Source organism: Narcine bancroftii, chromosome 3 (assembly GCF_036971445.1).
Source record: "Narcine bancroftii isolate sNarBan1 chromosome 3, sNarBan1.hap1, whole genome shotgun sequence".
Lineage (NCBI taxonomy): Eukaryota > Metazoa > Chordata > Chondrichthyes > Torpediniformes > Narcinidae > Narcine > Narcine bancroftii.
The window spans coordinates 332919282-332931319 of NC_091471.1; the positions used below are offsets into that span (position 1 = coordinate 332919282).

General features: G+C 46.4%; 1 protein-coding gene across 1 annotated transcript in view; it reads right to left on the minus strand.

Annotated features, from left to right (window-relative positions):
• unc13d (unc-13 homolog D (C. elegans)) overlaps positions 1-12038 on the minus strand; it is a 147178-nt gene that overhangs the window by 56135 nt on the left and 79005 nt on the right. Inside the window, exons 15-17 of the mRNA XM_069923281.1 lie at positions 8268-8392; positions 3677-3767; positions 1952-2008 (exon numbers count right to left, since the gene is read on the minus strand). Coding sequence (XP_069779382.1) covers positions 1952-2008; positions 3677-3767; positions 8268-8392 — 273 coding nt within the window. The remainder of the gene's footprint in view (positions 1-1951; positions 2009-3676; positions 3768-8267; positions 8393-12038) is intronic.

The window sequence follows — 12038 nt, forward strand, 5'->3', positions numbered from 1 at the left end:
GCTTGGGCGCTCTCTAGCCGGATGGTATTAACATCGACTTCTCCGGTTTCTGCTGGCCTACTCTCCAATCTCCCTCCCATCCCCATCCCTCTTTCTTCTTTCCTCCACCCCCTTCCCTCTCTATTCACACAGCCATCTCCCCTCCCCCTGCTTGCTCCCTTATCTACCTATTACCTTCTGCCTGTGGGACTGTGCTCCCCCCATCAGTTTGTTTGGACACTCACCAATGCTCTTTCAACCTTGATGAAGGGCTCAAGCCCGAAAGGTTGGCTATGTATCTTTACCTTTACTACATAAAGGACCTGCTGAGTTTCTCCAGCGTCATGTTTTTACTAACTTCACACTGTTGTGTCTCCAGGATGAGAGTCCAAAGGGAACAACAATTAAACCAAAACAATGGTTCGTCCCTTCAGTCCCCCTGTACCTGATGGCCTGGACAGCGAACAATTGTCAGTTTTAGACGTGGAGTGTTCTGGATCTTCAGAGGGAACCTGCAGCCCCTGGGATTCCGGTGACAGTGACGGCATGTGGCATCAAGGAGGTGGGCAATCTTGTCCAATGTGCACGTATACACCAATGACAGCAGGGTGCCACAATGGCAGGACTTGCAGAGAGGGATTTGGCCTGTTTCTACCCAGGCTGCCCTATCTTGGGCAAGTGTGAGAAGGGAATGTAGACAAAGTTTTCCCCCATGTCTAATGCACTGAGTTTGTACTGACAGTACATTACGTGGATTTTCAACATCTTTGGCCTGAAATGCTCTCTCTTCACAGTTACTGCACGGCTGACTGAGATCTTCCAGCATTTAAAATTTTAAAAATTTAGACATACACCATGCTAACAGGCCCTTCCAGCCCACGAACCCATGCCGGCCAGATACTCCAATTGACCTACAATAGACGGGTCAGCATGGGAGAGGGGCAGGGAATTTAAATGGTCGGCCACTGGGAGGTCCCTGTCACAGGTGCAGACAGAGCGAAGGTGCTCAGTGAAGTGATCTCCTGTGCCCAGTCTCTCGGATGTAGAAAGGCAACAACATATGTTTTGAACGGTGGGAGGAAACCGGAGCACCCAGAGAAAACCCTGTGCAGATGCAGGGAGAACATATAAACTTCTTTCGGGCAGTGCCGGATTCAAACTGGGGTCGCTGGCGCTGCAATAGTGTGGCGCTAATCGCTACGCTGGCCACGTCACCCATTCCGGTTCTGCTTACCTGCATCAATAGATGGATTGGAGAGGGTGCAGAGGAGATTTGACAGGATCTTGCCTGGATCAGAGAACATGTCATATGAAGCCAGGTTGCTTTTCTCTTTGGAGTGTCAGAGGGTGAGAGATGACCTAATAGGTATGTAAGTTTACGAGGGGCTTAGACCAGGTGGACAGTCAGCATCTTTTTCCATAGCAAATACCAGAGGGCATCTGTTTAAGATGAGTGAAGGAATGTTTAGGGGAGATGGCAGAGGTGATGAGTGCCTGGAATGCATTGCCTGCGGTGGTGGTGGAGGCTGATACAGTAGGGACATTTAAAAGACTCGTTGGGTACTCAGATGTAACACAAAGAGAGGGGTATGGGTTTGAGGTGGGGATTGTTGTGAAGTAGGTTTACACAGCTTGGCACAACATTGTGGGCTGAAGTTAAAAAAAATCAGACTTGTGCCCGAAAGGTTGATTCTATATCTTTATCTTTGCTAAATAAAGGACACTGTTTGACCTGCTGGATTTCTCCAACTTTGTGTTTTTACTTCAATCGTGGTGTCTGCAGACTTGCGCATTTTTCTCCTCTCATGGGCTGAAGGGCCTTTACTGTAATGTCCAGTGTGTTATCTTCCCTGGTTAAATGCACCACAATGTCCATCAGTGATGTCGAGACTGCTTCTGGTGCGAGAGGTACGAAGAATTCCAGTGCCGGCATCTCATCCCCGCGCACGGAAGGAAACGCGCTACTGTATACCTTTATCATGGGCTCCAGCAGCTGCTTCTGAGACTGATACCACTCGATGGTGCCGCACTGCAACACAGATGGAAGAACGTTACAGCCCGAGGCACGCACAGGCAACCCGTTCCTCCACAATCGAACCTCTGAGCCATTCCCACACAATGCCACGCTCCATTCCAGTGGTGGCAAGGTGTGTTTTAAGGCTGGGCTTTTAACATTGGTACCTGTCATAAGGCCGCACTGCGTGGACACGGGCCCCACAGGCAACTTACCTTTGTTGACTAAGATGATTTGTGTACAGCTTAGAGCACACTCCAACTCTTTTGTCCACCTTTGCTCATCTCGTTCATCTATATTAGGACTTTATTTTTCTAAGCTATGCTTTTTTAAAGTGCCTGTCTAAATTGAACCATTGAACACTACCACACTGAAACAGCCCATCCAGTCTGTGCAATAATTCTACCCATTGACCTGCACCTGGACCATAATCCCTCCCATTCATGTACCTCTCCAACTTTATCGTAATTGTCAAAACTGAGCATGCATTCCCCACTTCAGCTCGTTCCATACCCTCTACGTGAAAAAGTTCCCCCAAATGCTCCCTTTAAATATCTAACCTTTCGCCCTTAACCCATGTCCTCTTGTTCTGGTCTCACCCACCTCCTTATCTATCCTTAAGTGTCCAAAATGTTTCTGATTCCACTTCCTTGACTCCTGGTGCATTCCAGATACCTATCACTCTCAGTGTAAAAAATATTTATCACTCAGATTCCTTTCAAATTTCTTCTATTCACCTTAAACTATGTGCTCTTGTCCTTAAGATCAAAGCATGGGAAAAAGATTCTAACTACCTACCCAATCTATGCCTCTTTTAATTTTATATACTGCCTTCAGGCCACCCCTGAGCCCCTTTCACTCCAGGAAAACAGGCCCACCCTCTCCAGTCTCTTCCCCTAACTAAAGTCCTCCACTCCAAGCAATATGTGGAGTATTGTGTGCAGTTCTGGGCACCTAACTACAGGAAAGATATCAATAAGATAGAAAGAGGTTGACTAGGAATTTGCCTGGACTTCAGGAACTGAGTTGCAGGGAAAGGTTGAACAGGTGAGGACTTTATTCCCTGTAGCAGAATGAGGGGAGATGTGATCATTTAAAATTATGAAGGGGATAGACAGAGGAAATGCAGGATGGCTTTTTACCACTGAGGGTCGGTGAGATAGGTTGAGGGTGAAAGGTTAAGGGGGAACATGAGGGGGAAATTTCTTCACACAGAGAGTGGTGGGGGTGTGGAACGAGCTGCCAGGTGAATGCAGGCTCATTTTAACATTGGAGAAGAATTTGAATGGGAGAGGTATGGAGGGCTATGGGTTGGGTGCAGGTCAGTTTGACTAGGCAAAAAAAAGGTTCAGCACAGACTAGAAGGGCCGAAGGGGTCTGTTTCTGTGCTGTAATGTTCTATGATCCTATGGTTCAAATCTCCTTTATACTATCGACAGCACAATCACATCCTTGCTATCATGTGACAACCAGAACTGCACATGACACTCCAAGTGCCAATGACCCAGTGTTTTGTAAAGTTGCAAGGTAGCATCCCAGCTTCTAGTCTCCATCCCATTCTAGGAAGGGAAACACATCTTCTTCGCCATCCAATTGCCACTTCCAGGAAACCTAGGACTTGAGCCTTAAGATTCATCCACATTTTTCATTAGCTGTGATAATTATTCTTTAGCGGCACTGTACCTTAAGAGCGTCAACGATTCTGTCATGGAGATCAGGAACGGAAGAACAAAGTTTGTGGAAAGCCTTCATCTTACAGATTTGTACCAGCACCCTATGATGGATCAGGGATAAATCTGGTGAGTGAGATCCAGTCAGGCAAAACACCCAAACAGAAACAAGCGGGAGGAAAGACGTCCTCACTCCCAATCCCGCCTTCCCAACTCACGCACCCCATCCCACACTTTCTCACGCCAGTCTCCGAGCAGAAGCATTGATGACTGCTTCCCTCCATGGCCACTCCTGCCCAGCTGAGTATTTTCCACACAGGCAAAACCTTAACACAAACACAACCACCCCCTGTCATGCTGGTCCTATGGATCTAACACAGGGCAACGCTTCATGAACACATACAGAAAGGGCATATAAAATACTGTTCCAGGATAAGTAGATATAGTTAAATGCCATTTAATCTTTGGTAAACTCTCAAAAACTGCTTCTGATGAAGAGTCTGACATTTCAGCATATGTCAGTAACTGGAGTACAGATCATTTGATACAGGGCCAGTTTCTCATACAGCAACCACGGTCAATGGAGTGTGTTCAATACATTCAACAGGCTGTCATATTGAGATATGGACAAGGTTTTACTCAGAACCTGGGCTCTGGGGCAGTGTTACACAGAACATTAGACACCAGGACAGTGTTGCACAGAACATTAGACACCCGGACAGAGTTACACAGAACATTAGGCACCAGGACAGTGTTACACAGAACATTAGACACTGGGGAAGTGTTACACAGAACATTAGAAACTGGGGAAGTGTTACACAGAACATTAGACACTGGGGAAGTGTTACACAGAACATTAGACACTGGGGCAGTGTTACACAGAACATTAGGCACCAGGACAGTGTTACACAGAACATTAGACACTGGGGAAGTGTTACACAGAACATTAGACACTAGGCAATGTTACATAGAACATTAGACACTGGGACAGTGTTGAACACTAGATTAAACATGGGGCAGTGTTATACAGAAGATTAAACATGGGGCAGTATTGCACAGAACATTCGACATGGGCAGTGTTACACAGAAGATTCGGACACTAGGACAGTTTCCAAGGAACATACGACACCGGGACAGTGTTGCAAAGGGCTCTATGCTATGAAATGGGGGATTTGTACAGTATTATGTCTGCATTGCGGTTTGCCCTTGGAGGGATGCACTTTTTCTTTTTAACTGTAACGATACAACATGGTAGCCCAAGCCAACAAATTCCACCCAATAAACCTACTAACTCCAGACATCTTAGCACAGGGCAATGCAGTAAGCACTGGTAATGTCTGGTTCAAGCCTGAGTCTCAGTGATGGTGCCAGGGTCGAGTTTAGGTCTCCTGTGGCCCCATTGGTGGTGCCTAGTTTGAGCCTGAGATGCAGAGTGTCAATGAACACTCAAAGGTCAACGTGTAACTTGGCCGATTGTTCACAGGCTCAGCCTGCACCGGAGAACCAGCTAAGTTTTCTGACCTACTAATTGCCTGAAGTTTCTAAACATGCTCCTGGAGCATGTTACCTCTGGCCTCCAGAGAGTCAGGGTTTACACTGCTGCCTTTAGCTGAGTGTCAGACCCATTGGAACACAGACTGTAACCTAAACAAATTCTTTGTTACCCAACAAGGTGACATGGTTGGCGTAGCCATTAGCACAAAGCTGTTACAGCGTCAGCGATCGGGACTCAGGTTCAAATCCTGCACAGCCTGTAAGGAGTTTGTACGTTATCCCTGTGTCTGCGTGGTTTTCTCTGGGGACTCTGGTTTCCTCCCACCATTCAAAACATACCGGGGTGGGGGGGGCGGGGGGGTGTAGGTCAATTGGTGTAATTGAAAAATGATCAGCCTGTAATTTGACATCTGTGGTAAGTAAATTAATGGAAAGCATTCTTAGAGATAATATATATAAATATCTGGAGAGACAGGGTCTGATCATGGTTTGAGGATAATAGGACCGAGATTTAGGACCGAGATGAGGAGGAATTTCTTTACCCAGAGGGTGGTGAATCTGTGGAATTCATTGCCACAGAGGGCAGTAGAGGCAGGTTCATTAAATATATTTAAGAGGGAATTAGATCTATTTCTTCAGTATAAGGGTATTAAAGGTTACGGAGAGAAGGCGGGGACGGGGTACTGAACTTTAAGATCAGCCATGATCTCGTTGTTTAAATATAAAGATAAAAAAGGAAACATGGGAGAAATTATGTTCTGGAACGATGAGAAATACAATAAATACGAGGCTACGTATGATACAATATAATTGGTTACACAGACTATACATTACACCGCAAAAGTTAAATAAATGGGACCCAACAGTATCTGATAGATGTTTTCGATGTAAAAAAGAAATGGGAACAACAATTCATGCAATCTGGACATGTGAGAGAGTAGAAAAATTTTGGGATGATCTCAATCAGATATTAAATAAAATAACAGAAAACAATATACCAAAGAATCCAGAGATCTTTCTCCTAAGCAACATAAAAAACAAAGAATTTGGAATTGATTTGGAGGATGCACAAAAAAGATTTGTTAAGATAGCCCTAGCCGTAGCAAAAAAATGTATTATGTCAACCTGGAAATTGGAAGATAATTTGAAAATACAACAATGGTATATAGAAATGAATAAATGTATTCCATTAGAAAAAATAACATATAGTTTAAGAAATAATATTGAAATATTCAAACAAGTATGGGAGCCTTACATTAAATACAATAGCGAAAACCTACCGGGGACAAACATTACCTAAGTTGATGGAAGGAGAAGGAAAGAAAAGAATGGACTCAGTAGAATTTCTGGTGTATTTTTGTTGAATGACAACATTGTCTGACTGGCTTAATGCAACCTAGATTGTATACCTAAAATGGATGAGAGGGGGGGTGGGGGGGTGGCTTGGGAGGAGGGGGGGGGAGAGAAAAAGTCACTGTATATGTGTGAAAAAGAAAAAGTGTATATCATGGCTAATGTGATTTATGGTGTGAAAAATAAAAAATTTAAAAAAAATAAAATAAATAATAATAATAAAAAAAGACATGATCTCGTTGAATGGCGGAGCAGGCTCGAAGGGTCGAATGACCTACTCCTGCTCCTATCTTCTATGTTTCTATGTTTAGGAATAATCAACATGGGTTTGTGTGCGGAAGGTCATGTTTGACCAATCTTGTTGAATTTTTTGAAGAGGTGACTAGGAATGTTGATGAGGGTAGAGCAGTGGACATTGTCTATATGGACTTCAGTAAGGCCTTCGATAAGGTTCCGCATGGAAGGTTAGTTAGGAAGGTTCGAGCGCGAGGTATTAACTTTGAGATAGTTAAATAGATTCAACAGTGGCTGGAAGGGAGATGTCAGAGAGTCGTAGTGGACAGGGATCTGCATTGGGTCCTTTGTTGTTTATCATATACATTAATGATCTGGATGATTGGTGGCAAGCATGCAGATGATACTAAAATAGGTGGAATTGTAGATAATGAAGAAATTTTTCAAAGATTGCGGAGGGATTTGGACTGCTTAGAAGAGTGGGCTGAAAGATAACAGATGGAGATTAATACTGAGAAGTGTGAGGTGCTTAATTTTGGAAGGAATAATCAAAACAGGACATACGTAGTAAATGGGAGGGTATTGAGGAATGCAATGGAGCAGAAAGATCTAGGAATAACGGTTCATGGTTCCCTGAAGGTAGAATCTCATGTGGATGGGGTGTTGAAGAAGGCTTTTAGTAGCCTGGCCTTTATAATTCAAAACATAGAATACAGGAGTTGGGAGGTGATGTTGAAACTGTACAAGACATTGGTGAGGCCAAATTTGGAATACTGTGTGCAGTTCTGGTCACCGAATCATAGGAAGGATATCAATAAGGTAGAGGGAGTGCAGAGAAGATTTACGAAAATGTTACGTAAGTTTCAGAATCTAGATTACAAAGAAAGATTGAGCAGATTAGGTCTTTATTCCTTGGAGCGAAGAAGGTTGAGGAGGATTTGATAGAGGTATTTAAGATTATGAGGGGGATAGATAGAGTTGATGTGAATAGGCTTTTTCTATTGAGAGTAAGAGAGATTGAAACAAGAGGTCATGAGTTAAGGGGCAAAAGTTTAGAAGTAACATAAGGGGGAACTTCTTCACTCATAGAGTGGCGGCTGTGTGGAATGAGCTTCCTGGAGAAGTAGTGGTGGCAGCAGGGTCCATTTTGTCATTTAAGGAAAAATTGGATAGGTATATGGATGGGAGGGGAATGGAGGGTTATGGGCAAGGTCTAGGTAGATGGAATTAGAGGAGAGGACTTGGTTTGGTGCAGAGTAGAAGAGCCAAGATGGCCTGTTTCCGTGCTGTAATTGTTATATGGTTATATAAAACTGAAACCAGACCACCGGGGAAAACCACGATGGCCATTAATAAACATACAAGTTCTTTACAGTCAGTGGGGGATTCAAACCCGAGTCTCTGGCCCTGTAATAGGTTGTCCTCACTACTGTATGAACTGGGCCATAGGGTCTAATGGTGTGCCTGGGAAAGATGCAAAGGAGTCAAATACAAATAGAGGACTCATTACGATCATTACAAACCTGAGCAGGGACTGCTGGTGTTCAATTGATTTGGGATCAGAGATCGGAAAAACATCCCTGTACTTCTGGGTGAGAGAGATTCCATAATCCAGGAATGAGGTGAAAGACTCTGCCAATTCATCTTGCTGTGAGAGAAAAAAACATCCATGAGATGAATTTGAAGGGTGATGGGAACATTGAAAAGAATTATGTTTCAGTCCCCAGTTTATGAATCAGTGCACACCTTCACTGTCTGATATCCTGTGGGGAGTGGAGGTTCAGCAGATAGGAATTTGAAATTAAAAGTTGCTAACTTTCTGACAGTGCTCGCTGTTCGCCTGTAGTCGTGAATCAAGCTGTGCTGAGAATCCAGCACTGGCGAGATGCAGAGTGAAGCTGCCTCCAAAACTTCAGGTCACATGGTACGTTTATCATCCTGTGCATACGAGACTTAGGGTGACTGCCCACAAATCCTACATGCCAACCCACGTCAAATAACGTCGATGATGAATTTGCTACAAACTGCCACTGTTTACAATGTATGTGTGAATATTGATCCACACCTACTGTTTACAACGTGTGAGAACACAGATCTCCAACTGCTGTTTACATGTGTACACTAATGCTCATGTGTTACTTGTGTGTGTGTCGACCAATCCCACTGTATGTTATGTGTGTGTACACCAATCCCTGTGTGTTTTGTGTGTGTACAGCAATCCTTCTGTGTGTGTGTGTGTGTGTGTGTGTGTGTGTGTGTGTGTGTGTGTGTGTGTGTGTGTTCATGTATGTGTATATGTGTGTTTTATTTTTATGTGGCTGTGTGTGTGTACAGCAATCCCTCTGTGTGTTTCGTGTGTGTGTGTGTGGGTGTTGTGTTAGTCTTTGTGTATGGGTGTGTGGGGGTGTTGTGTGTGTGTTATGTGTGTGTGTATTACGTGTGTGTGTACACCAATGCCTCAGTGTGTTACGTGTGTGTGTTTGTGTTTGTGCTTGTGTGTGTCTGTGTGTGTGTGTTCGTGTATGTGTGTGTGTGTTACATGTGTGTGTGCGTGTGTGTACACCAAGCCCTCTGTGTGTTACCTGTGTGTGTGTGTGTGTGTGTGCATGCTTGTGTGTGTTATGAGTGTGTGTGTGTATGTGTATGTGGGTTATGAGTGTGTGTGGGTGTGTGTGTACACCAAACCCTCCATGTGTTACATGTGCGTGTGGTATGTGTGTGTTACATGTGTGCGGGTGTGTTATGTGTGTGTGGGTGTGTTACATGTGTGTGCATGTAAGTGTGTGTGTGCATGTAAGTGTGTGTGTGTGTGTTCATGTATGCGTATATGTGTGTTTTATTTTTGTGTGGCTGTGTGTGTGTACACCAATCCCTCTGTGTGTTTCGTGTGTGTGTGTGTGTGGGTGTTGTGTTAGTCTTTGTGTATGGGTGTGTGTGGGTGTTGTGTGTGTGGGTGTATGTGTGTGTTATGTGTGTGTGTGTTACGTGTGTGTGTACACCAATCCTTCTGTGTGTTACATGTGTGTGTTTGTGTTTGTGCTTGTGTGTGTGTGTGTTCGTCTATGTGTGTGTGTGTTACGTGTGTGTGTACACCAATCCCTCTGTGTGTTACGTGTGTGTGTTTGTGCTTGTGTGTGCGTGTGTGTGTGTTCGTGTATGTGTGTGTGTGTTACGTGTCTGTGTGTATGCGTGTGTGTACACCAAGCCCTCTGTGTGTTACCTATGTGTGTGTGTGTGTGTGTGTCCATGCTTGTGTGTGTTATGAGTGTGTGTGTGTGTGTGTGTGTGTGTGTGTGTGTATACACCAATCCCTCCATGTGTTACATGTGCGTGTGGTATGTGTGTTACATGTGTGCGGGTGTGTTACGTGTGTGCATGTAAGTGTGTGTGTGCATGTAAGTGTGTGTGTGTGTGTGTGTGTGTGTGTGTGTGTGTGTGTGTGTGTGTGTGTGTGTGTGTGTGTGTGTGTGTGTGTGAATCCCACAGATCACAAGCTCTGGTGAATTCTTATAGCTTTAAATAGAAGTTTTCAACTCATCCTCTGTCAGCATGTGTTCCTACTTTAGTCTCAACATGCTATACACTCTTCCCAATTAAGTGTGTTACCTCCACACTCACCATGTCTACACTCACTGTGTTCCCTGCACCCTCCAGCTCTTCACTCAATATGTTCCCTGCACCCTCCCCCTCTGCACACTCACTGTGTTCCCTGCACCCTCCCCCGCTGCACCTTCAGTGTGTTCCCTGCACCCTCCCCCTCTGCACCTTCAGTGTGTTCCCTGCACCCTCCCCCTCTGCACACTCAGTGTGTTCCCTGCACCCTCCCCCTCTGCACACTCAGTGTTTTCCCTGCACCCTCCCCCTCTGCACATTCAGTGTGTTCCCTGCACCCTCCCCCTCTGCACACTCAGTGTGTTCCCTGCACCCTCCCCCTCTACACACTCAATATGTTCCCTGCACCATCCCACTCTTCACTCAATATGTTCCCTGCACCCTCCCCATCTGGACACTCACTGTCTTCCCTGCACCCTCCCCCTCTACACTCAGTATGTACCCTGCACCCTCCCCCTCTGCACAATCAGTGTGTTCCCTGCACCCTCCCCCTCTGCACACTCAGTGTGTTCCCTGCACCCTCCCCCTCTGCACACTCAATGTTCCCTGCACCCTCCCCCTCTACACTCAATATGTACCCTGCACCCTCCCCCTCTGCACACTCAGTGTGTTCCCTGCACCGTCCCCCTCTGCACACTCAGTGTGTTCCCTGCACCGTCCAACTCTGCACATTCAGTGTGTTCCCTGCACCCTCCCCCTCCGCACATACAGTGTGTTCCCTGCACCCTCCCCCTCTGCACACTCAGTGTGTTCCCTGCACCCTCCCCCTCTGCACATTCAGTGTGTTCCCTGCACCCTCCCCATCTGCACACTCAGTGTGTTCCCTGCACCGCCCAACTCTGCACACTCAGTGTGTTCCCCGCACCGTCCAACTCTGCACATTCAGTGTGTTCCCTGCACCCTCCCCCTCCGCAAATACAGTGTGTTCCCTGCACCCTCCCCCTCTGCACACTCAGTGTGTTCCCTGCACCCTCCCCCTCTGCACACTCAATATGTTCCCTGCACCATCCAACTCTGCACATTCAGTGTGTTCCCTGCACCCTCCCCCTCTGCACATTCAGTGTGTTCCCTGCACCCTCCCCCTCTGCACACTCAGTGTGTTCCCTGCACCCTCCCCCTCTGCACACTCAATATGTTCCCTGCACCCTCCCCCTCTGCACACTCAGTGTGTTCCCTGCACCCTCCCCCTCTACACACTCAATATGTTCCCTGCACCCTCCCCCTCTGGACACTCACTGTGTTCCCTGCACCCTCCCCCTCTACACTCAATATGTTCCCTGCACCCTCCCCCTCTGCACACTCAGTGTGTTCCCTGCATCCTCCCCCTTTGCACATTCAGTGTGTTCCCTGCACCCTCCCCCTCTGCACACTCAATATGTTCCCTGCACCCTCCCCCTCTACACTCAATATGTACCCTGCACCCTCCCCCTCTGCACACTCACTGTGTTCCCTGCACCCTCCCCCTCTGCACACTCAGTGTGTTCCCTGCACCCTCCCCCTCTGCACACTCAGTGTGTTCCCTGCACCCTCCCCCTCCGCACATTCAGTGTGTTCCCTGCACCCTCCCCCTCCGCACATTCAGTGTGTTCCCTGCACGCCCCCCCTCAGCACACTCAGTGTCTTCCCTGCACCCTCCCCCTCTGCACACTCAGTGTGTACCCTGCACCCACCCCCTCTGCACA